Source organism: Haliotis rufescens, unplaced genomic scaffold (genome assembly GCF_023055435.1).
Source record: "Haliotis rufescens isolate VD_foot unplaced genomic scaffold, xgHalRufe1.0.p SCAF_6, whole genome shotgun sequence".
Lineage (NCBI taxonomy): Eukaryota > Metazoa > Mollusca > Gastropoda > Lepetellida > Haliotidae > Haliotis > Haliotis rufescens.
Window position 1 is genome coordinate 41,082,451 of NW_025964334.1, and position 25,185 is coordinate 41,107,635.

Consider the following 25,185-nt stretch of genomic DNA (forward strand, 5'->3'; position numbering starts at 1 on the left):
ACCCCACCGGTACACTGGCTGTTTTTACACGCCCCTATGGTCCACTGGCTGTAACATACCCATCGGTCCACCGGACATGGATATCTAAACACAGCACAAGTAGGCCCTTCCACCGGTCCACCTGTAGTAACACGCCCCACTTGTCCACCGGACATGTGTATCTAAATACAGCACAAGTAGGCTTCCACCGGTCCACCTGCTGTAACACACCCTACCTGTTCACTGGCTGTAACACACCACCGGTCCACCTGCTGTCACACACACCACCGATCCAACGGCTGTAACAGGCCCCACCAGTACACTGGCTGTAACACGACCCTATGGTCCACTGGCTGTGACATGCCCACCGGTCCACCGGCCTGTAACACGCCCCACTCGTCCACCGGACATGTGTATCTAAATACAGTGCAAGAAGGCCCTTCTCCTGGTGCACCTGCAGTAACACACCCGGCCGGTCCACTGGCTGTAACAGGCCCCACCATTACACTGGCTGTAACACGGCCCTATGGTCCACTGGCTGTAACATGTCCTCCGGTCCAAAGGCCTGTAACACACCCCACCTGTCCACAGATCTGTAGAACGCCCCACCTGTCCACTGGCCCTGTGTATCTTAATATATCACATGTAAGCCCTTGCATTGGTCCTCCTGAAGTAACACGCCCCATCGTCCGACCTGCTGTAACACATACCACTGGTCCACCAGCTGTAACACACCCCATCGGTCCACAGGTATGTAACACGCCCCACCTGTCCACAGATCTGTAACACGCCCCACCTGTCCACAGGTCTGTAACACCCCCCACCTGTCCACCAGCTGTAACACACCCAACCTGTCCACCGGCCCTATATATCTTAATATAGCACATGGAAGCCCTTGCATCGGTCAACCTGCTGTAACACGTCCCACCTGTCAACCAGCTGTAACACCCCGCTGGTCCACAGGTCTGTAACACACCTAACCTGTCCACCGGCCCTATGTATCTTCATATAGCACATATAAGCCCTTGCACCTGTCCTCCTGCTGTAACACGCCCCACTGGGCCACTAGTCTGTAACACGCCCCACCTGTCCACCGGTCTGTAACACGCCCAACCGGTTCACAGGTCTGTTTACACGCCCAACCTGTCCACCGGCCATATGTATCTTAATATAGCACATGTAAGCCCTTGCACCTGTCCTCCTGCTGTAACACGCCCCACTGGGCCACTAGTCTGTAACACGCCCCACCTGTCCACCGGTCTGTAACACGCCCAACCGGTTCACAGGTCTGTTTACACGCCCAACCTGTCCACCGGCCATATGTATCTTAATATAGCACATGTAAGCCCTTGCACCTGTCCACCGGTCTGTAACACGCCCCACCTGTCCACCGGCCTTTTGTATCTTAGTATAGCACATGTAAGCCCTTGCACCGGTCCACAGGTCTGTAACACGCCTCACCGGTCCCCCGGCCCTTGAATCATATCATTACTATGTTATATCATTGTGCTTTGTAAGAGAAACCGGCTCACACTTTAAGGCATCAAAATATCTCCAATATCAAAATTGGTCTTCAGCTGATGTTGGAGTCACGGTCTGGGGTAATAGTGATCCCTGCTAGCTTTTGTCTTAGAAAATCATTTACAAACAAATACTAACCCTTTTGCATATTGTGTTGGCTACCGGTTGAGAATGGACATGCTTTGCCTTTTCACGGACATCTGGTGTCATGACTGATTTTCAGTGATCCATTGATATAATCACTTTTTATCCCTTTTACTCTTCCTCTGACGTCGATGTTTTTTATGTAAATTACTAATGTGTTTATACCATCACCGTATAATGCAATATATAATATTAGTTATTCTAGCTTGGATAACCTATATTATCATGATTTGTTTAAAACCATCTGAATGTGAATAACCTCTGACAATTTCCTCCCGCAGGTCCGCATGCCTCTTTCTTTGACATTTCTGGTTCAGGAGAGTTGACCATCAGCTCCACAGTTGATCGAGAGACAGATGGAGACACCCTGACCATCATAGTGAACGCCACTGACGCCGCATCTAACGTCGCGTCTGAGACCATTAACATCACTGTAGTCGACATCAACGACAACGCCCCGAAATGTGAACAGTTATTGTACACTGCAAATGTTGAGGAAGGAGGCACGAACAGTGAGTACCGTCAAATGGATTCAGGTTTGAGATGGGGTGGGGGATGGGGGTGGTCCGCGAGATGACACCTGGACGCTGGTATAGACTGAAACAAACAGCGATACATAAATATGTCGTGGTCATGTCAGATTAACTTTAGTCATGTGAAAAAGCGGGGTACTTTTTAACTTTGTAGTATACACAAAGAGCTATTTTCAAGAGGGACCGAGAGTTGAATTAACTAGGATTAGCACACGCCATAACATGTACAACATAATTTTGGTATCAGGTTTGGTTAATAGGCCAATGTTTATGATATTGATATAGGTTTATTTTCGTTCAGCGGTTGGGTAGCCTAGGGGTTAAAGGCGTTCGCTCGTCACGCCGAAGGCCGGACAGTGTGTGAAGTCCATTCTGGTGTCCTCCGCCGTGATATTGCTGGAATATTGCTAAAAAGCGGCATTAAACCATACTCACTCACTCTCTCACCTGTTCAATAAAACGAATCATGTCATGTTGGAATCAAAATATTATTCTGTATTTTATAGATACTCAGGTGTTCATGAAGACCACCTGTGAACATTTAGCATGTTTAATTTCTTTATTCAGTATAAGGCCACAGGCCCATGGACAAATAAATATTGACATATAGATTACACATATTGGTGCAACATTAAACAAGTATCACACATGGGATGAACGTAATACAATAGCCTCTTTAATATATTTACAGCATTGAAGTAAATCAGTTAGTTTGCCTGAGCTTATATGCTTAAGTAACTGGGATTTTACAATATGTATTTGGAATGTGTTTCTGTCTGATACCATCATATAATGGACATGATTGCATAAAATGTAATTCCGTTTCAATGATGTTCTTACAAAAAGGACAAAATCTAAAATTAAAATCAATATTACTTTTTATTCCAATATTCACCATGATATTTAATTCTCCAACAGTGATAACATTCTTCTTAGTTCTTTACAAGTGATTTTTAAAATATTATAACAAATGCTGTTTTGAGTGACGAATAAAATTCTAAATGTTTATTATCATTAACTTGTGAATGCCATGTTTGTATATAGCAATCTTTAACTCTTTGTGAAAACTCACATATAAATGAATCAGTGTGACCAACAGATTGATTTTCCCATTCAAAACCAAAACCATATAAAGACAAAATATTCTTAATGTTAGTAGCCCATGTAACTCTTCCTACTTGATCTAATCTATATCTCATATTATAACATTGTCTAGGATATCTTTCATTTGATAAAGTGGTTAGTTTACACCAATATTTCAAACAATGTACATAAGTCTCAAAATACAATTTATAGCGTCCACATTCTCCCAAAATAGCAACATTTGTACAAGATTTCCCGACACCATGTAAATATTTACAAAATTTAGTGTGTATGGCTTCTAAAACATTCCATTTGTGGGTTCCCCAGATTTCTGAACAGTAAAATAATATTGGTTTTATTTGCGTATCAAACATTTGAAACAATATTGGTAAAGGAAGGCAGTTAAGTTTAATGTGTAATTGCTTAATGGGAATTAAGAGCTTTATAAGCTTTCTGGACTAAAGTTTGCACACATTTTGACCATGATAATCGGTTTGAAAATACAACACCTAAATAACTATAAGATGTTCCTATCTTTATATGTACATCATCATAAAACCATTTTTCAGCATTTTTAGGTTTTCCACCATTTCGGAAAACTAATATTTCAGTTTTATCAAAGTTAACTGGCACTGTAGAGTAATAACATTATCACCTGTAGAATATCCTTTGCGAAAACCCGCCTGACACTCTGGTAATTTGTCATAAAAACATACAAGATCGCTGAGTCTTTTGTTAAGAATAAAAGTAAATATTTTCCCACATATGTCCATCAAAGAAATGCCTCTATAATTATTAACATCACATGTACTTCCTTTCTTATGTAAAGGAAATATAATTCTCTTTGACCACTGTGGAGGATATGTCCCTTTCGTAAATATGAAATTGAACAAAATCTTAAGGTAAGGTAACAAACAAAATACTCCCACCGCATTTGTAGACCGTCAGGACCAGGTGCTTTATTATTTTTTAAAGATGAAATAGCAAAGACGATCTCATCTTCAGTTATAGGCTGGTTTATCATGTCATTTATACCCTCATCAACCTCCAAATTATCTATACTCTTCGAAAAAAGAAACTTGACATAGATGTAAAACTACTTTTTGCCAAATATCTAAAATAATTACATTAAATGAGAACCAAATAAGTCAAACAGAAAGATAATGTGTCCATAATTCGCGAAAACACATGCAAAGCACATAAACATAGCGTTTGGGGATCAATTTGAGAGCTTCATCCAAACGCAACCGCCTGTAAAAAACGTGCAGCACAGGATCCTGCATTTAGGCATGCAGGCCCCCCTGCTGAATGGGTATAAAAATCCACATCAACGGCTGTTCATACAGTCCTTATAACGGCAGTAGAGGCGGTGACCGAATGCCAAGACTGAATGCAGCTCAACGGAACAACGCCATTGGGAGATTACAAGCTGGAGCAACTCAGCAAGAAGTGGCCAGGCACTTTGACGTATCCAGACAGACAATCTCCGCACTGTGGACCCGATACAACAACACCAAGAGAGTTGACAACAGACCAAGGTCAGGAAGACCAAGGGTGACAACCCAAGCACAAGATCGATACATCCGCCTGCGACACATCCGAGACCGCACTACCACAGCCACGTCTACAACCACACATATCCCTGGGGTACGCAGAATATCAGATCAAACGGTACGCAACAGACTGAGGGAGGCTGGACTTTTTGCACGAAGACCTGTTCGACGTCATGTATTGACCCCACGTCATCTGGCGGACCGTCTGCTTTGGTGCCAACAGAGGGTTAGATGGGCACGTGCAAGGTGGAGAAATGTACTGTTTACTGACGAGTCCCGTTTCCTACTGCTCCCTGCTGATGGGCGCGCACGTGTCTACAGACGTCGGGGTGAACGTTACGCCCCCAAAAATGTGCAGCAGGTTGACCTATTTAGCGGCGGGAGTGTCATGGTATGGGCCGGAATTCATCACGGTGGTAGGACGCCTCTCGTGCATGTGGCAGGTGCATTGACAGGTGTGCGTTACAGAGACTTGATCCTACAGCCTTACGTTCTTCCTCACGTCAACGTTCATGGCGGACAGTTCCAGCAGGACAACGCTCGACCGCATATTGCACGTGTTTGTCAGGACTTCTTACAGCACAAGAACATCCAGACATTACCTTGGCCAGCCCGGTCTCCAGATTTGTCCCCGATTGAGCATCTGTGGGACGAGTTGGATCGACGCGTTCGCAGAAGGAATCCACCGCCACAAACACTTCCGGCGCTTCTTGATGCACTTCAGCAAGAATGACAGCACATCCAACAGCGTGTCATTGACAACTTGATTGCATCTATGGGTCGTCTGTGTCAAGCGGTGATTGATGCATGTGGTTGGCACAACCGATACTGACATTTGCTGTACCCCTGTGACATTAACTGTATCGTGTACGTGTGTCTGTCTAGGTGACACGATTAATGTTTTGAACATTGTGTACATCGATCTTCAAACAGTGTTTCAATTATGGTTTCTGTGTCCTATTTTGAAACAATCGCATTATATTACATTTTGAAAGTCAGTGTCCATGGTGACAAACTATTCTTGGCTGAGTTTAAATATTTTGCACTTACCCCTTAAATACTATTTTATGTGAATTCGTATTATTTGTATTGGTTTTGTTTGTATTAGTGAGGCCGGGAGGGAGTTAAATCCGCTTTAAACAATATCCCAGTAATATCACGGCGTGTCAGCTTGATGTGGGAGGAAAGCCCAAATGATGCTGGTCTTAGACGTTAACCACTTTGGTGAAACCAATATGCACAGGTATGGTGATGGTAAAGTTAGAAACATGATAAGGGTGAACCAAGATTCGAACACACAATCATAGGTTTCTGGCGAACATAAGGGACGTAACTCTGCACAGCAAATTGCGGCGCCCTAGAGGACTGGGCTACCCGTGCCCTTGATTTTTTAAGTATTGTTTTTAGGAACCGTCTTACTTTTGTTATATACACCTGGACATTAATTAAGCACCCCCTGTTTTTAGACCTTGTATGTCTAGCGATATGGCACCACTCGCGTCCAGTCTGAAACAAGATGGAAAAATACAGTGTAAAAGTGGGAACCACAATAACTATTGATCTGGAAAGTTGTATGATCGGGGAAACATGAAATTTGCCGTCCGGAAACTTTAATTGTAATCTCATAAAGACCATCCAAATCCTTAAACTCAGTAACGACTGTAATCGACACGAAACTACACCAACAAAGTCTTTGCCTTTGGGTGGATCATAATCATGCATATGTAACATATATTTCTTTCTTCAAATCATAATATCTGGTTGTAACTTATGTTTACAATTACAAACATTGTTTGTGAGAATAAGACTACCTGAAGAATAATGTTCATAGACCCTTAACACCTGAAAACATCAACATAACATCACCCATCTAGAACATAGACCTGTATTAGAAAAGAACTAATACCAATATTCGATGATACAACAGGGCCCACTTGCACAAAGCGATCTAAGCTCTACGACTATCGTAAGCCTTTGTTAAAAGTATGGGAGTTACGATCATCTTAGCGCTAAGGTCGTTTAGTGCAAGTGAGCCCAGGCCCAGAACCTATCCCTAAACATTACCCAAGCATGACCAAGTGTCACACATTCCGAATGTTGGATGTGCAACATCGTCAGGTTAATTGCTCATGTTGGCTCCTGGAATAATGCCGGTCGCGGCATTGGTGGCAATATACCGAATCGCTCGGGTGATAGATTTGCTCATTATCATTGATTGTCAACAAGAACGTGCTGGTTGAAATATATTTTGTTCAATCTTTCCAAGGTACACCTGCAGTAAATAATAAATAGATTTGGCTTTGAAGGGCCAAATGATGCCATATGTTATATGACGCCTTTTCTCGTCACAGGTGATCAAAAGATCATGTCTGCCCTAACTTGTAGCGATGCTGACGCTGGTGATAATGCGGCCTTCGTGGCGACGGTGACCGGAGGGGACTCGAGTGGCTTGTTTCAGTACAAAGACATGGAGTTGTGGGGCGATGCGAGTCAAATAAACTATGAAGATCTCGAGGCCACAGACTACACCTACTATCTGACAGTTGGCGTGTCCGACACGCCTTCAAAGTGGCCATCCCTCACTGGTGTCGTCATGGTGGCCGTACAGGTAGGTAGGTGAGGGAGAGGTGTATGTTGCTAGTAATTTGTTCCAAGTCCAGATGCTCACATGCCTTGGTATGCAAGTTCCACGTCTTTCAAAGTAGTTGCACGCAGGCCCTTTAAGCGTATCTGTCATTTCAACTTGTGACTTACTTTGTGATTGTGTCACCAGTGACCAAAGGATGCTGCTGTGGTACCACGTAGATAGAAGAAGTACATGTACGGTGGCCTAACTGTGGTTATTGCTGACATACAGCCCGTTTTTATTCTGTATTGTTACGTATTATTATACAGTTTATTGTTACACACTATACTACAGGGCATTAAACAAATAAGAACTGGTTTTTCGATGGTGATGTATTTGATACGGGTATATTTGTGTTTTGGATCTTAAGTTTGCAATATTTTGGCGACTGTTTTCAGTCTAGTAACATTTTGATAACGTTGATAATTTATGGGTCAAATCCAATTTTCAAGTGTCTACTTTACTAACCATACTTTTAGATTTAATTATAATCTAGTTGTTTTACTGTATTTTTTCGACAATTATATATATTCTAAATTTATCATTAGTGTATAATTTCTTCTATTCACTATATGGCTGACATACCGCCAACGCCACTATAATTTTTAACTATCTCACACACACATGCATTGCTCTCTTAATGATGCTATGTATGGCAGAGTTGGTGTATTCAAACGTAGGAATGTATAAAGATTATATCTGCAGGTTTCGGAAAAGAACGAGTTTACCCCGGCCTTTACTTCTCCGGTACCAACATCTGGTAACTTCCCCGATGAGATGCTTAATGAAGATACGGTCCCGGGTACAGCTATCGTCACCTACGTAGCAACAGACGACGACCACGGAGACGACGGAAGAGTGCACTATGAGATCGTCTCAATTACAACAGGTATAATAAACATACTTGTACTAGTGGTACCATGGAGTGGTAAGATGACAACCGAAATTATCGTGAACACAGTGCTTCCACTTTCCGTGACGTCGCTTCACCTAGTATAGATATGTCCAATAACATGAGAACCAAGTAAGTCCGAGTCTAAACGGTTGTCTGTGTTGTGAAGTGACTTAACATTCAATAACAGGTAGTGATATGTTTAATACACAGACACAGGCAACAGCGCACCAAACACATTTGTAATTGACCGAGACAGTGGGAGTCTACGTGTGGGCAAGGCTCTGGATGCAGATACAGGTACAGGAGGCGTCGTTTCCTACGATGTGGTCATCAAGGCTGCTGATGGTGGCTCTACCCAGAAGGAAACTCAGGCTACTCAGAAATTGACGCTTGTTGGTGTCAACGACAACGCCCCTGTGTTCACTGACGCCAACTTCAAGTTCTCAGTGGCGGAAGACGTTGCTGTAGGCCATGTTGTAGCAACGTTAGGTGTAGACGACTACGACGGTGATCCAGTTACATTAACCGTTACCGGGTCACACACAGCAGTTTTCGAAGGTGATGCGACCGAGCCGAAGATACTGACACTGGCGGCTCTTGACTACGAGACAACGAGGTGCTACTCCGTGGAAGTCGAGTAAGATGACTGTTTTGACTGTAGTCTCCTCTTAACTATAGGTCATAGTTTGGCTTCCATTTCCAGTCAAGTTAATGGAGTTGCACTTTATGGTTTATGTGAAGTTTAGACATCGTATACACCACTTTTATTCATTTGGTTAGCATCGGGCAAAGAATGCAGAGAATGAAATTAATTTTGAATGAAACGTATTAGTAACATACACTGGAGGTGTTCCGCCTTTATCCCTTCTGGCAGAAGAAAGTCTCTCTTTATCAAATGATATTTCTATGTTTCATTTTCACAACCATGCAGCGTGCCCCCACCATGTGTGGTCCGACTTCTGAAAGGAATGCATGCATGGAGAAATTCTGTGTGTCGAGGTGGGGTTGAATGAGTGAGCAACTTTGGTTAACGCCTGATCCATGCGACACGAGGGCACGCGTCAACTGTTTCTGTTTGGGACGACATTTTCCTTTTGTGGGCTAAGTATGCACAATGCACGGTCTTATCGAGCCCTTGATCCTATTAAAAGGTTTTAATTCACACATATTCATATATTCTAGTGCTTCAGACGGGACATCATCCTCAACAAAAACTTTGACGATCGCAGTGACAGATATTGCTGACACCGCCCCAACACTTACGGGCTACGACTTCGTCACCATTCCAGAGGAACTTGACTTCGGGACGGTGATAGGTCGCCTGTTTGAGTTAAGCGACGTGGACACACAAGACAGTGCTACATACGCCCTCAGTGGTACGAATGGGTAGGGTAATAAAACAGAAGGTGTAAAACGTGATCGATAGATCAGGTATGCACCTTAAAAAGCAGTTAATAAGACGAAGAAGATGCAAATTATCCTTCATTTCGTTTATAAATTTCCTGCTCATAAATTTATGAATGTCAGTGGGGTCAGTACGTTGGCTTATCATGCCGACATAGATGACCTGCATGGGTGCGAAATATTTGAAACCCATTCCTGTTGTCGTGGTGTTGCTGGAATGTTGCTGAAGGTGGTGTAAAGCCATACTCATCATATCTTTAAGAATAGTCTTCTAAGAGACTACACGTTCTAAAAATCTGAAACACTACTTTGTTGCGGAACCGCACATTTCATATTCAGATTTGTTCATGCAAGTAAAGTAAAATAAAAATAATTAATTTCTCAATCTTAGAACATAACTTAAAATTAGATATTTTTTGGGATACCACAACAAAAGAACTAGAGAGATGCCTCTTTATGGCTAAGTGTATAGGGCCATACAGTGACTTTGGGATACAGAACAATAGAAAACTGTTTAAACTTAAACGTTGCTCAGAGGGCAAATCAGAGTTCAATTCTTAATGCCAACTCAAGTAACAATTGAGTTGTGTTTCTATAATGCCATTTCTACAAATATTACATTTAACTAGCTCAACGTTTGTGTAGATAATGATTAGTAATTAATTTCCTGCACCACTTCTTAAACTAAAGTTTTGACATTGTTGCCATGTTGCAAAACAGGATAATCTTAGGTCTCAGAAAGCGATGTATCAAGATACTTTGAATGTGTCTCGGCATCGCAATGTTCTCTATAGCTAAAAGAATATTACACCGAGATTAAGCTGTCCTATCTCACCAAACAGACCACATAACACAATCAATTAACAACTAGGTTGATTTTGTTTGATGGCTAAGATTACACTAAACGCAACATCCAGCTAACCAGGAATATATCTGGTAAGCAACAGTGCCTTAATACTGTTTTTACTTATTTCTAGCTGCGTAAAAGAGAGTATATGGTGTCCAGTTAAATTTACGTTAACGCCCTCTTACACAACATTTCACCAACATTTCAGGCACTGACAGCAGCAGCTTGGCTATCAATGAAACATCTGGCCGTGTGTTCGTCGCAAACGCTATAGATGCTGACAACGGAGTTACGTCCCTCGGTGTCACCGTCACTGTCACCGACTCAGCTGCTCTGACAGGCACTGTCGATGTTGATGTCGCTGTTATTGATGTAAACGAATTTGTACCAGTGTTTGGGGAGCAGATTTACAAGGCAACTGTAGAGGAAAACAGTGCATCAGGTTAAGAGACTTGTTCGTAACAGTTCTTTCCGAGTGAAGGAGTAAGTGAATGTGGGCAAGCAATAACATACCACGGCTGCCTGCATGAGGTGGTGAGGTTAAACGCCGCCTTCAAGAATTTTGCACATATATAGCAACGAGCATGCACTGAGATACCATGCCGTAGTTTAGCATGAATACCTCACTCAGACATAGTATACTGACTCCGAGCCGACCAGTCCTTGTTTAAGCCCCTTAATGCCGAGCGCCAGGAACGGTGACAACAAGTACCATCTTTTAACGTCTTTAGGTTTAACGAGGCCGGGCATCTAACCCCTGACTTTCCGCTCTCTATGATAGCGAATAACAAATCAAGATACACATTGTGATTCACGATCTCCAATGATGGGGGCTGTTATACAAGGCACATAAGCTTCTGAGGATCTTTCTCGTCTGCTACAAAATCCCGCAGCTCTTTCTAGCATGGTTGATGTCCGTTGTTATATTGTGAACTGGGGTGACTGACGGCGAAACAAACGAAACATAAACTGAAAGAAATAATAGATTCACGAACTGCACGCTATTAACAAATTATACGTGTAATGTATTCAATGAGAGCTGTTTAATTGCAGAATCAGACATTTTAACCTGTATGTGCATTTTCCAGCCAAACTCGTGGACGTTGTGTGCACAGATGACGATTCAGGTGTCAACGGTGACGTTGAACTAGTCATACCCACTACTGACGGCGCTGACACGATATTTTCCGTATCATCGATGGAGGTGCACGTGGACGGTAGCCAGTTGGACTACGAGGCACTGGAAGGGACAGGATATGTATACTCTCTGACTCTGTTGTGTCGAGACAAACCAACACACGGCAAGCCTCTTACTGGCTCCGTATTGGTCTCCGTACAGGTACTTCGAAACTTTTCTAATAACATACACTGTGTGTGCGCCCCCTTTTTAAGTTCACTAAACATGTGAAAATAGTTTAATTTTCAAAACATCTGTATCTTCGCTTGGATAATGTAAAGTGGCACATATATTTTACAGATTACCGAGGTGCATGTTATTAATTTAAGTTTGAACGTGTGTTGACCTTGACAAGCTTGAGCAGTGTGGTTGGTAAATGCAGGTGTCTGGTACTGACGAGACCCCTCCGGTGTGGTCTTCCCCGACGGTTGACGGCAGTAATAACTTTCCGGGGGTGACGCTATCAGAAAGTGTGAACCCTGGGGCGATGGTGGAGGAGTTCACTGCTACTGATGTGGACAAAGGGACACAGGGGAGCATTAGCTACAGCATTGTCTCCGTCATCTCAGGTGAGACGGAAGTGATGGTATTTCTCAAGGGACACTAAAGGTGTGCATAAGGACAAATGGACAAAAACAAAGGGAATTATAGGTTCCACGGTTTGGGCTCATATCAATGTCTAAGTGTAGATGTAGGTCAAGCGCCTTGTGTGAATCACGTAGTGTGCGCAATCATACAATCAATTATAATATATTGTTATAGATTGGTTTTTGGTTTTGAGTTGAAGTGAAGCAGACGAGCTTAAGTGATCTGTACATGACAGCAGGATTCATGTGTTGCGGTTTCGTCCCAGAAGAAATATATACATCCAAGTGTGCTGTAAACTCAACCAGCCAACCCTTTCGAGTCAATCAGCACGTCCCAATTTGTCAGCTCCAAAAAGAACTACATGTCTTCATGTTTCATACTGGTGGAAACGTTGTAAGCGGTTTAGTCAGTAAACCGTGTTTGTTTTGTAGCCGGCTTTGCAGAGTCAACTAACGGTTGTAAACCCGAATTGGCCAACTCTGAAATCTCTTGGTGTGTTGAATAAGAACTGGGAATTGGGTATTAATGCAGATTGAATAAACATAATAATTTTCGAATCTAATAAGAGCAGTGATATTTCTTGTTGATAATATTGGTTTAACTGTAATACCAGAATGTGTTTCGTTCCGCCTGACTCCTACTTTGACATGTGCGCTTGTGAATTACGGCTTTTCATGTAAGTCTGTTGTTGTAGTTGAATACAGTAATGGCTACCAACCACATGTCAGATAGTTGTCTATATCTACTTAGTGGCCTCAATAAGCTATTTTAACTGTAACCTAAACACGCTATCAACATTTGGGTTGACATTTCTACTGGTTTTTCATCCGTCATCAAACCAGATTACATCATATTATTCCTGTTATAACGATTTTGAAATACTATGTATTCCCGGTTCGTAAAACCGCCGTAGACATCCTGTCAATACTGCATTGACTTTGTTCACATTGTATGTGTATGGTTTTTTAAAAAGCAAACTAATCCGTTTCTTAAAAACTGACACGATACTGAACCATAATAGTGAGGTTTGAAACAAATATTACATCAACCAAGAACAATTACTTCAGCCCTTGTAGTCTGAATAAAATGTACATATTAGAATTTTGTCTGAAAGGATACGATCTACAAAGAAACATATTTTATTTCTGCCTGCATGTCATTTTGTATATTGTGAACAAAGCACTGTCTGCGAGATTATTTTAAGTATTTTCATTTATATTTCCTAATCAATATTTATTCATGGATTGTATGTTTATAAAACAACAATCCATCCAGGAAACCAATGACAAGGTGTCCTCTCCATTTTTCTTCAGTAATGTACACGATGGTAGAAGGGAAACCATTCTTATCCCTCATTCTTTGCCCTTGGCAGAAAAAGGTCAAAGAATTGCGATTGTCTAGTATCAGTTGAAGTAATAGGTATGTTTATTTCAATTATTTGCAGAACATTGGCATTGAACATAATTAGTAAATGGGATGCCTGTGTCGTATTTTCCTAGATCTGTTCGTGTTTTGAGGAGGGGTAAGGTGAAATGGGGTTTAACGTCGCGTCCAAGATTATTGCACTTATATAGCGTGCACGTGTGTGTGGCTGCTTGTACTAGTCCGGACTGATGCCGATTTATAGTGCTAGCACACTGAGATACCATGCTGCAGTTTAACATGAATACCCCACTCAGACACAATCTACTGACTCCGAGCCGAGCAGTCCTTGTTTTAGCCCCTTAGTGCCGAGCGCCAGACAGGGTAACAACAAGTATTAACGTCTTTTGGTATGACGCGGCCGGGGATCGAACCCCGGACCTTCCGCTCTCCGGGTGGACGCTCTACCAGACCACGGAGGCGGTCTTCGTGTTTTGAAAGTCCAAGTGATAACCAATATGTTTTGTATTCTCAGAAATGGTACAGTAGGCACATAGTGCCGAATCGTTTTATTCTATCTCAGTTCTATAATTCAGAGTAGAATCGTATAAAATGCATGAAAGGTATCGTCGCAACATTTTCCTTATTTACGCAGTGCAACCAAATTGTACATCCTGTAAGAGACGAGACGAGACTAGCCTTGAGCTGTTGCCTTTTCGAATAGCAGACGCGATTTGTGAAATGTTGGCAAACATGTTGACGAGCATAGAGTCTGGTTCTATTTGTCACCAACAGTTGGCGAACCATCCGGAATGTGTTTTGTTGACAAACACGGATTCGCAAAATTTTATGTGTGACGCCTCCTTACGATTGTTGTGACGTCGCATTGATATGCAAAATATTGTCGGTCGTCTGTCGTAAACATCATCTCCTCAGAGATCATTGTACGAATGAAGCTGTACATGTTTCTTCCAACCAATGACGACAGCTGCACTTGTTAAAAAAGTTATTCATGGCCATTTCTCAAACATTTTATGTAATGAATTTGATATTTGTGCTTTTGGTAGTTGTTCTCTTCTTCGCACTATTTTATATAATGATCTTTATTTGCTCTTTGCATGTGCAACCATGCTCTTAAAATCTCCCAAGATACATATCCTCCCACTGTAAACATCATCTATGACCAGTGAAGCGGATATGCCATGTGCTCATTATTATGAAACCTGAATGGGTTCAAGAGGTTCTTTACATCCCAGATGTCAGAGGAGGAACATCCCCTGCAGTCATTTACAAGGAAATACAAGTTCACTGAACGCATCTTTTAAATCAAGAAGATTGAATGTGCCAAGAGTGCCCCAGTCAGCGTTAGTGTTACTCTAGCACCCGAGGAAACATGTATACCTTGGAAATGGTCAACACAAGAGTCTGCTGAAGTTGGATTGAAGCATGACCTGAAGTGATGAACTCTGTGTGCCTGTGAATGGAGCTTATGACATGTATATGACTCTCAATAAAAGTTTTCCTCGTTTATCAATGCAAATATGCATACTAGTATCCTCCAATCTGTATATATTATTTTATAACTAAATATTACATCATATGTTATTTTTCATATACATTTAATTTTATAGACATAGTTCTAATGATGGGTTACCGAATTTGCAAAGATTATTTTTTGCATCAGTTCTTTCTCTGATAATGCAATTTGCATGAAAGTCCTGTTACATGAAAGTCTTGATCGATCGTACATCTTGATTTGGTATCTCTTGTAGATTCAAGCGCTGATGGCCGCGGCATTTTTGGAATAGACGTTACTACCGGAACACTCCAGACGAATATAAAACTTGACGCCGACATAGCGACTGGCGGTGATAGTTACTATGACATTGTGGTGCAGGCTAGCGATGGCATCAACAACATCACAGGAACTATCAAAGTGACACTCATGGATTTCAGCGACAATGCGCCACAATTTACCAAGGAATTCTATACAACTACCGTCCCATGTACGACATTGGTGGACTCTACGGTGCTCACTCTGGCAGCAGACGACATAGATTCTGTTGGGTTTGCTGAATTTCGCTTCAAGGACTACTCAGGGAGCATCTTCACAATGGAGGCAAACACCGGCAACGTTGTCCTCAGCACACCCACATTCCATATAGGGGAGGACATCTATCACACACTCGCGGTGACCGTTACAGACTCGGTGAATTCTGACCTGATGGATGAATCCACTGTGTACATAGAGTTGGAATACTGTGGGCCATCTAATGCTACTACTTCTAGCTCCACTGAAAACCCAGGTCAGAGTTATCATCATGCTGCGTGATGGCTTCTGAAAACCATATGAGGGATCAATAGAGTTTGCTCTTCGTTTAACTCAGTAGTCAGCAATATCGACTACAGAGCGCTCATATGTTCATGTTCGGACAGTTATTGGTATAGGTCAGAAATAAACAGTTATTGTTTCTGTGGTGCAACAATGCCGATTGTCTCTAATGCATGTTTCCTTATTGGCTGCAGGCCCGTACAGTTAATCCTGAAAACTTCTAGAATAATTATATCTGGTGTATACTGATACGATACCTCATACGCATATCTGGCACACGATATATATACTTTGTTGGTGAGTGAGTGAGTATACTTTTACGCCGTTTTTGGCAATACTCTACTAACATGACGGCTGCGGTACCAGACTTATACTTTGTAAGTGAGAGAGTAAGTGAGGTTTTACGCGGCTTTATGACAATTCTCTACTGACATGACGGTGGGGGAAGCAGACATATACTTTGTTAGTGAGTGAGTGGGTGATTATAGTTTTACGCCGCTTTTGGCAATACTCTACTAACATGACGGCTGGGGTATGAAACATATACTTTGTTAGTGAGTGAGTGAGTAAGTGTTGTTTTACGCCGCTTTTAGCAATACACTACTGACATGACGGTGGGGGCACCAGAAATATACTTTGTGAGTGAGTGAGTGTGGTTTTACGCCGCGTTTAGCAATACTCTACTAACATGACGGCGGGGATTACCAGATATCTACTTTGTATGTGTTGTATGCTCATTTCAGGCTGTGAGCAGGTGACTGATGATTCCGCCGTTGTTCCAATGAGGATAGTCACAGCAGTGCTGGCAGCCGGGCTCATAGGTGTGCTGGGATTCAGCCTGAGGAGCATGTAAGCAGCAGGGATACTCACACTGATTGTCAAGCATATGTAATTGTAGTAAATACGATTGGGATTTAGCATCAGGCGCTGCACTTTGTTTTTGAAACCGTGAATATCAAGGCCGTTCTCGAGGTCATAGGTTGGCAGACAAGTTTTAAACCATCAGTCAAGAAGCATTCACTGCATGTCAATGAAACGTGGTACATGTTATCCTCCGAACAATCTGAAAAGGTTGTGAGTGACCTATGTATAAGGCCAAGGTCAATGTTAAGATCATCTTGAATATTGTTTGCCATTCTCACTAAACTGTCCTTTTATGCAGACTTGCATGCGGTGTTAATATTGTGGGTTCTTTTAATATATCTACTTATGTATGAGTTTGTATTGGTTGTTTTACGCCACGCTGAGCAATATTCCAGCCATATGCATGTAAATAATTATGACTGTATCTCATTTATAACCCTATATAATGGCAGTCATATTGACAAATCTATTTTCGGCCATTATGGTTCAAAATGGAATGAAATTTGGTACGTCCACGGTTGGTAGTGAGGCTCAGCATATATGTTCCGGGTTTTTGTGCGATATTTTACGTGTTGACCTTTTTTATCATGCATCATATAAGGCATACTGGCTCTGTTAACATCTTCTCCCCTGAAAATGACAGACTTAGGAAGCTGAACTTTGGCATGTTTCTCCTTACAATGAGATCATATTTTATCCAAATATCTGATGTTAGTGTTCGTGTTTAAAGATCAATGCTGACAGCATTTTTTGTTTGTATCTTTGTTGACATCTTAAACTGTGGACTACCTATCCAGGTGATCTACAGATGCCTCTTCTTTATTATATTCAACCAAGCGAAATCACATTTGGTTTATTTGTTGGATAGCCTTAAGAATGAGCTTGAACTACTGATAATGAGGGTCAAATTCACCATAGTCTCAATATTCACAAATGTTAGTGCTCGTGATAGCTAAAGAAGTATTCATTGTTGTAGGACGAAGTCTGTGGCACATTGTGGAATGATCGTTTGTTGTGTAGTTCTGCTTCTTCTTGTACGAAACCAACCCTGTGTGTTTGTCGGTGATATTTGTGAGAACAAGCGACCATGTTTTAATTAGAAATAACAAATCATGTGATTGGTTGAAATTGAGGGTCATTTAAGTAGACGTGAATAAGCTTTGTTATTAAGGTAGCTTTCTGTTTTAAAGATGTCTTGCATTACATATGGTTTTTTTCCAAAGCCAGGAATGAAGTTATTCAACCAGAAGTACATAAACTCGAGGCATGGGACTTTATGGCATGTATTGCATCAAACCAGAAGTGATATCAATCAACTTGATGTGCATATATTTTTCATGCTCATGTTGTTAAGTGCTGTGGATTTTCCAAACAGAGAAGTCCTTATAACTCAGCTTTTGAGGAACCTAGGAGCACATAACTTTCAGTTTTCATTGGGCATATGTATTGTCAAACCAGACGTTACGTAACGCGCTTGTAACTTTGCTATTAAGGTAATTATCAACACAGGATTTTCTGTTTCATTTTATACATATTTTCAATACGTGAGGAGATGTTTTTTAAACTTTAAGTGTTTATAACTTTGTTATAAAGGTAGATGCACAGTTGTGTGGCGTTCAGAGGACATGTGTGTGGTTGCAACTTCTTTACATGCAATGCAAACTTTTATGTTCTGTTTTACTAGACTAAGTATAGAAAGATACAGAACCTTTTTACGATCTGACACCGCCCTGATGGATTCTCTGGAATTTTATCTTTGACATGCGAATGAAAGCTAATATTGATTTCTGCTTGGCATATAATATATACATTGATCAGTTGCACATTTGCTGTGTTTCTATTTCTAGATTATCAGTGTTGAGACCGGATGTCCCAAAAGGTAGGTAGCTGGAACACAGTTTTAATAAAAGAGATCATCTTGGTGAGCTATTTACCTTTAACTAGTTACACAACCTATGCGGTGGAGACTAAGCGAGAGAGAGAGAGAGAGAGAGAGAGAGAGAGAGAGAGAGAGAGAGAGAGAGAGTATAAGTACGGCATTAATCCGGACTAGTACAAGCACACACACACACTCGTACACACACGTAGACACACACGCGCGCGCGCACACGTGCATCAAATATCAGAGACTAAGGGAGGCAATCTTAAAACGTCTTGATTAAGTTCAAGGTCTGAAAGTGCACCATGGTATGTCACGAACTTAGGAACTTCAGGGGTGCTTCTGTTTTCGCAACCCCTGTAGTTTCACACCTTCAATCATTCGAAACAAAAGTCGCTCAAAAGCACAAAATTGTACAGTATCTAACAATAATACTAGGTGATACAAATAAGACCATATAGATTACTACCGTTTGTGGTGTAGTAATGTTTATAACCTACTAGCCCCACTAGTTCCCACGCCCGTGGCCGTGCGTGTACCCGTCTCACCGTACCACATCACACTCAACCACGCAACCCTACTCAGAACAGATTTGGCGATAGCACCTCAGATTACATTTATGTTTTAGTGTCGCCGACATTTATGAAGAATAAAGCTGGTTTTGAGAGACCACTCGAACCCGAGCCGTCTATCTACGTTGAGGATATGGTTAGTAGTCATGTAATGATAAACTGTAAATGATGAGTTGTGTTCTCCGACGAGTTATGATATCGCCCCATACATACTCCCAAAGAGATAATATTGTGTTTCGAAGAACATTAAAATTAAAAAGTTTTGTTTTTTATGTGCACCTGGCAACTTAACAATTATTGTGTTATGTTCACATTTAAAAAAAAAACATTGGTTAGTATCATGCTCCCAATGAACAGGCAAATATCCAAATGATGCGATGTGCATTTATGTGCACGTGCAAATTGTGTAACACGGCCTTAAAGTCGAGGAGATGTCTTCATGATTATGTATTGAATAATGCATTATTTAATTTCAGAATAAATATATTTTTATTGAACTTATTGAGCACAGTTACTTTTTGTCCGTGAGTATATATATAACTGTCAATGATAAATAGGTAATCAATCATCTCATGTCATTTTGTTGTCCACTATGTACATATGCGCTTCCTTACACGCATCATTACAATCAGATCTGTTTGGAGGTCGCGTCGGGTGAACTGTAATCTGTCAATCAGCGTCGAGGCTTCGAAATTCTCGGACGGAAGCGAAACATCCAGACAAGCATATCTGAATTCTGCATCTCGAAAACAAATATAACCGGGGACTATCAGAATAAAGCCGCGTTAGTATATTATTATTACATGGGACTATCAGAATAAAGCCGCGTTAGTATATTATTATAACTGGGGACTATCAGAATAAAGCCGCGTTAGTATATTATTATAACCGGGGACTATCAGAATAAAGCCACGTTAGTATATTATTATAACCGGGGACTATCAGAATAAAGCCGCGTTAGTATATTATTATAAACGGGGACTATCAGAATAAAGCCGCGTTAGTATATTATTATTACATGGGACTATCAGAATAAAGCCGCGTTAGTATATTATTATTACATGGGACTATCAGAATAAAGCCACGTTAGTATATTATTATAACTGGGGACTATCAGAATAAAGCCGCGTTAGTATATTATTATTACATGGGACTATCAGAATAAAGCCGCGTTAGTATATTATTATTACATGGGACTATCAGAATAAAGCCGGGTAAGTATATTATTATAAACGGGGACTATCAGAATAAAGCCGCGTTAGTATATTATAATAACTGGAGACTATCAGAATAAAGCCGCGTTAGTATATTATTATAACATGGGACTATCAGAATAAAGCCACGTTAGTATATTATTATAACCGGGGACTATCAGAATAAAGCCGCGTTAGTATATTATTATAACATGGGACTATCAGAATAAAGCCAGGTTAGTATATTATTATAACTGGGGACTATCAGAATAAAGCCGCGTAAGTATATTATCATAACTGGGGACTATCAGAATAAAGCCGCGTTAGTATATTATTATAACATTCTATTTTGAAACAACTTCTTACAGACTGGGGGGCGGTCGGGTAGCCTAGTGGTTAAAGAGTTCGCTCGTCACGCCGAAGACCCGGGTTCGATTCACGACATGGGTAAAATGTGTGAAGCCCATTTCTGGAATATTGCTTAAAGCGGCGTAAAACCATACTCACTCACTCTTACAGACTGGACAGGAGCTAGAATTGCACTAACTACCGTAAGTGAGAAGATGAACACATCTCGAGACAAAATATACAAGCAGTTAGCGAGAAACCATTTGATTTTCAGGGAGGGGGCGGAATTGTTTCTTTAAAAAATCAAGCCCCTGTTTTAGCGAAAAGAAATATGCCTCGCATTATAGGAAAAAAAATAAGGTACCCTTTCTTGCAGACAGCGTGTATTTGAATAATTTGAAGTCAACTTTTATTAAACTGTGACCTGACAAAGATTGTTAAAACTGGGGTGGCCATGGGAACAAGCAGCAGCAACCTGGCACCTCAAAACCAGATGCTTTAGATGACGGGTCCTTGGCTGGTTGATCCCATCCATGGGAGATGCTAAGAGGCTAAGAAAAATCAGATGTTGGAGTCCCTAGGTCAGTATGATGTTGTCATCAAAACTCTTAAGGCAGCTCTTGCAACATCTCTGATACCAGGTGGTATTTTGCCGTTCCCTGGTATCCATCAGCGAGACGTGGAGCGGGGGACCTGTTGCACGAGCATCATGCTGCCCAGGCCTGCGCCCTGGAGAGGAAACTCCAGCATTGCCTCACAGTGACGGCTCAACCCTAGAAGCAGGAGTCTACCAGTGATAAGACTTGCTTTAATGACATAGAATTAGGAGATAAACCTACTGTGTATTGAAATTTGATGTAGTCCCACTGTAGAATAGATACCTCTTTATTATAATCTTGAACCGAGCGCTTTAGCCTGGCCCGTGGGCTGTACACTTTGCACCAGTCAAGACAACCGAGAAAGAAGAAAGAAACTCAAGAAGCCAGATCTTAGGATAGGATGCTTGAATGTTGGCATCATGACGACCGGATTGTCAGTAGACCTCTCGGAGATGAGTGATATACACAAAACACTGTCATCAACAACAAACTCCGAAGACTGCAAGTGGACATTGCCATGCTACAGAAAGCCCAGCGTCGGCTTTGCTGTAAAGGACTCAATGCTCAGTATGATGGAGTCTGGCAAAAATGGACATGGAGAGACTTCTGACCCTCCAGCCCGTCACATTTAATAGCCTTGTTGGGGTGTACAAGTGACGAGTTCCAGTTCTGCGACCAGCTCCAAACCATCAGCAATGATCACCAGTCAAGAACAGCTGCTACTGCTTGGTGACTTCAATGAAAGAGTTGGTACTGACCACGAATCATGGCAATAATGTCAGGGACAAGATGACAAGAAGATTACAGCTGGATGTCTTCTCGAGCTGTGTACACACCAGTACGTGTGCCGATTCCTACTTCCAGACTAAGCCTCAGCACAAGGTGTCCTGGAGACACCTCTGTCAAAGCACTGGCACCAGCTGACGTGACCCATAATGGGATGACCTCAGATCTCTTTAACGGTAGCAAAAACTAAAATCTGATTTTAAAGAGATTGGACGCCAAATAAAGATTGGATGGGACCATCTGAGAGACACATTCCACGCTACTGCACTCTCACCCTCTGGGAAGAAGCAGGGGAAACTCGTGACTGGCTCGAAACCCACTCCTGCGAGCTCATCCCTATCACTGAGGAAAGGCGCGCAGCATTAACAGAATATAAACGCTGCCCCAACCAGAAGGGCCTGCATGCTCTCGTAACAGCCAAAAGCAAAGTCCAGGAAAAATAAAAGAAGATTAACGTCTACTGGCTGCAGCTCTGAAACGGCATTCAATGGTCTGCTGATGCTGGGAGCATCCAAAAAGTGTACGGCGGCACGAAAGCCATTAATCCAACTTTAAGCATCATGGCTCCCCAGCAAGCAGCAGCTGGCGAAACAATCAGTGACATTGGCAAGCAGATGGAGATATGGGTTGAGCACTTCTCTGAGGTGTAGCCAAGTAAAAACATTATATTGGGCTATTAGCTTGAAGCCATTAAGCGCCTGCCGTTGATGGAGGTGCTGTACAAGAAACCCTTGGTAGAGGAGCTAAACAAGGAGGTTGTAGAATGGATGGGATCACTCTTGAGCCCATTAGGTCCGGAAAGGAGGTTCTGCTAGCCTTCTGCATAAACTTCTGTTAGTGCTTGGACGAGTGAATGGTGCGCATGGACAGGAGAAACTGCAACATCGTCCCCTCGTACTAGAACAAGATGATAGAAGTGATTGTAACAACTATCGGGGGATCTCCTTGCTGAGCTACAGAAACTCACTTATTGGGGGGCTCAGGTGACCCACTCGTCTAAGGCGAAGTGCTGTACATGTTTGTGTCTCTTGGGCACGCCAGAAAACTATGTGGGCTCGAATCCCGGCTCTCTCTGATTACGTTTCCAGGTTTTTCAGCTCCATTTCTGTGCTCGTGGGTTTCTCCAAAGTGGTAAACATCTGAGACCTGCATCACAGGCTTTCCTCCTACATTAAGCCGACACTGGAATGCCGTTAAAGGCGCACTTGCTCATTCACACACTCACTCACTAATAGGGCATATCCCGAATCGCAATGTGTCGTCAGAGCAGAACAATGTGCGACCAACATTATCTTCGCACTCCATCGACGGCAAAACTGCAGAGAGAACAAGCAGACACTACACGTCGCTTTCATCCTCCTCAAAATAGCCTTCAACGTTGTGAGCAGAGGTTGTCAAGACTGACTGCCCACCCAATGTCCACAGCATGATCTTGTCATTTTACACTACAATGAAAGACATCGTGCAGCTGGATGGTTCTGAAGGTCTCCACATCTGCATTGGAGCAAAGCAGGGCTGTGTACTTGTCTCCCCACTCTTAGAATATTCTTATCAGTTATGCTGAAACACGTCTTGGAGCCTCGGTTGTCCTGAAATATACCATTTGTCCTGAAATTAAAGAAATATTGTTGTTGATGATTAATACACCCTGTCGTTTCTGAATGTCATAACATCTACACCTTTCGTCTTATAAAGGTGACATCCTTTTGGCAAGTTACTCCAGCGTTCACCTTACGCGACCTTCAATGGAGCTGTCTTCACAGGGGTGTCGTATTGGAGTAAAAGATTTTAATGAGACTGGTTTCAACTGACCGTATGAAATGTTCACCATAGAGTTATATTTCGTTAATAATTCTGCATCAATGACTTACGTGACTACTATTACGCTGCAGAAGTATATATGTTCTGTATCAAATATTTACCATAATAGATATATTCTGTGAAATTCCAGACTGTGCAGCCCTCCGTGGACACAGGCAACTACCTCCCAGACAACATGATGGCAGAAGAATACTCTAAGCAACATTTAATGTCGACCTGAGCATATAGCCTGATGTTTCATATACCCATAAGAATATGTATATGTATAAGTATAATGAAATGTCGTGATTTGCCTGCGTTCAAAATGTCTGAATAGTTAAGGGTTATGTGTGTGTTGTGAACCTCTCTGTGAGGTATGTTGTCAACAGTCACATTGTGTATTTATTGTCAACCATCTATGGTATTGTCACTTGCCAGGATCTGAACTGAAAGTTGAGATGAGCGGAAAGCACCATGGCCATATTATATCAAACTTTTACACGTGCATTCTATGAACTCAGGCACTATAAATATGGAACAAAGTGAAAGCGGATACGAACCGGCCGCCGACATGTTTTGATATTCTATAACATGCTAAAAGTATGAATTAATACAACTTGGTCTGAACCTCACGTTACGTTTTAGTGCTTCCAAGTATGTGTGTTCTTGTCTTCTATTGTGGACATTACTTATATTGTGTATGTTGTTACTGTGTTTACTTTTCAACGATCCTTATTCTTAAAGGTGACGTCTCACTCTCTTCTGTTATATGCACTGTAACTAACCCTCAGTGATTTGCATATAGGTGACTTTCTATAAATAGCCACTAAGCTTTTCCTGAACATGAGTGTTTATTTCCTGTGTGGAATATTTTTGTTTTTTGTGGAAATCGGGTTTCATTACACGCAACACGAAAGAATGTTTGAAAGAGTTGGCTGCAATATGAAGCAAATCATATACTTCAATCAAGACAAAATATTATTTACCAACAGTTTAATATGTTAGTTGGAATATAGGCGAAATGTAACCAAAATACAAAATATTGATTGTCGGGTCAAATAGATAGATGTACACGAGATAACAATCCCCAGGGTGAGATT

At 41.7% G+C, this 25,185-nt stretch overlaps 1 protein-coding gene across 3 annotated transcripts in view; it reads left to right on the forward strand.

The window, feature by feature from the left end:
* LOC124110754 (protocadherin Fat 4-like) overlaps positions 1-24,948 on the forward strand; it is a 58,346-nt gene extending 33,398 nt beyond the window's left edge. For all 3 annotated transcript variants that reach the window (XM_048386240.1, XM_046470138.2, XM_048386241.1), the window contains exons 17-29: positions 1,926-2,156; positions 7,165-7,421; positions 8,145-8,328; positions 8,545-8,971; positions 9,517-9,710; positions 10,794-11,027; positions 11,674-11,924; positions 12,145-12,331; positions 15,485-16,018; positions 16,788-16,893; positions 18,756-18,787; positions 19,416-19,495; positions 24,237-24,948. In XM_048386240.1, coding sequence (XP_048242197.1) covers positions 1,926-2,156; positions 7,165-7,421; positions 8,145-8,328; positions 8,545-8,971; positions 9,517-9,710; positions 10,794-11,027; positions 11,674-11,924; positions 12,145-12,331; positions 15,485-16,018; positions 16,788-16,893; positions 18,756-18,787; positions 19,416-19,495; positions 24,237-24,326 — 2,807 coding nt within the window. In that variant the 3' untranslated portion in view covers positions 24,327-24,948. The remainder of the gene's footprint in view (positions 1-1,925; positions 2,157-7,164; positions 7,422-8,144; positions 8,329-8,544; positions 8,972-9,516; positions 9,711-10,793; positions 11,028-11,673; positions 11,925-12,144; positions 12,332-15,484; positions 16,019-16,787; positions 16,894-18,755; positions 18,788-19,415; positions 19,496-24,236) is intronic.
* Positions 24,949-25,185: the final 237 nt, after the last annotated feature.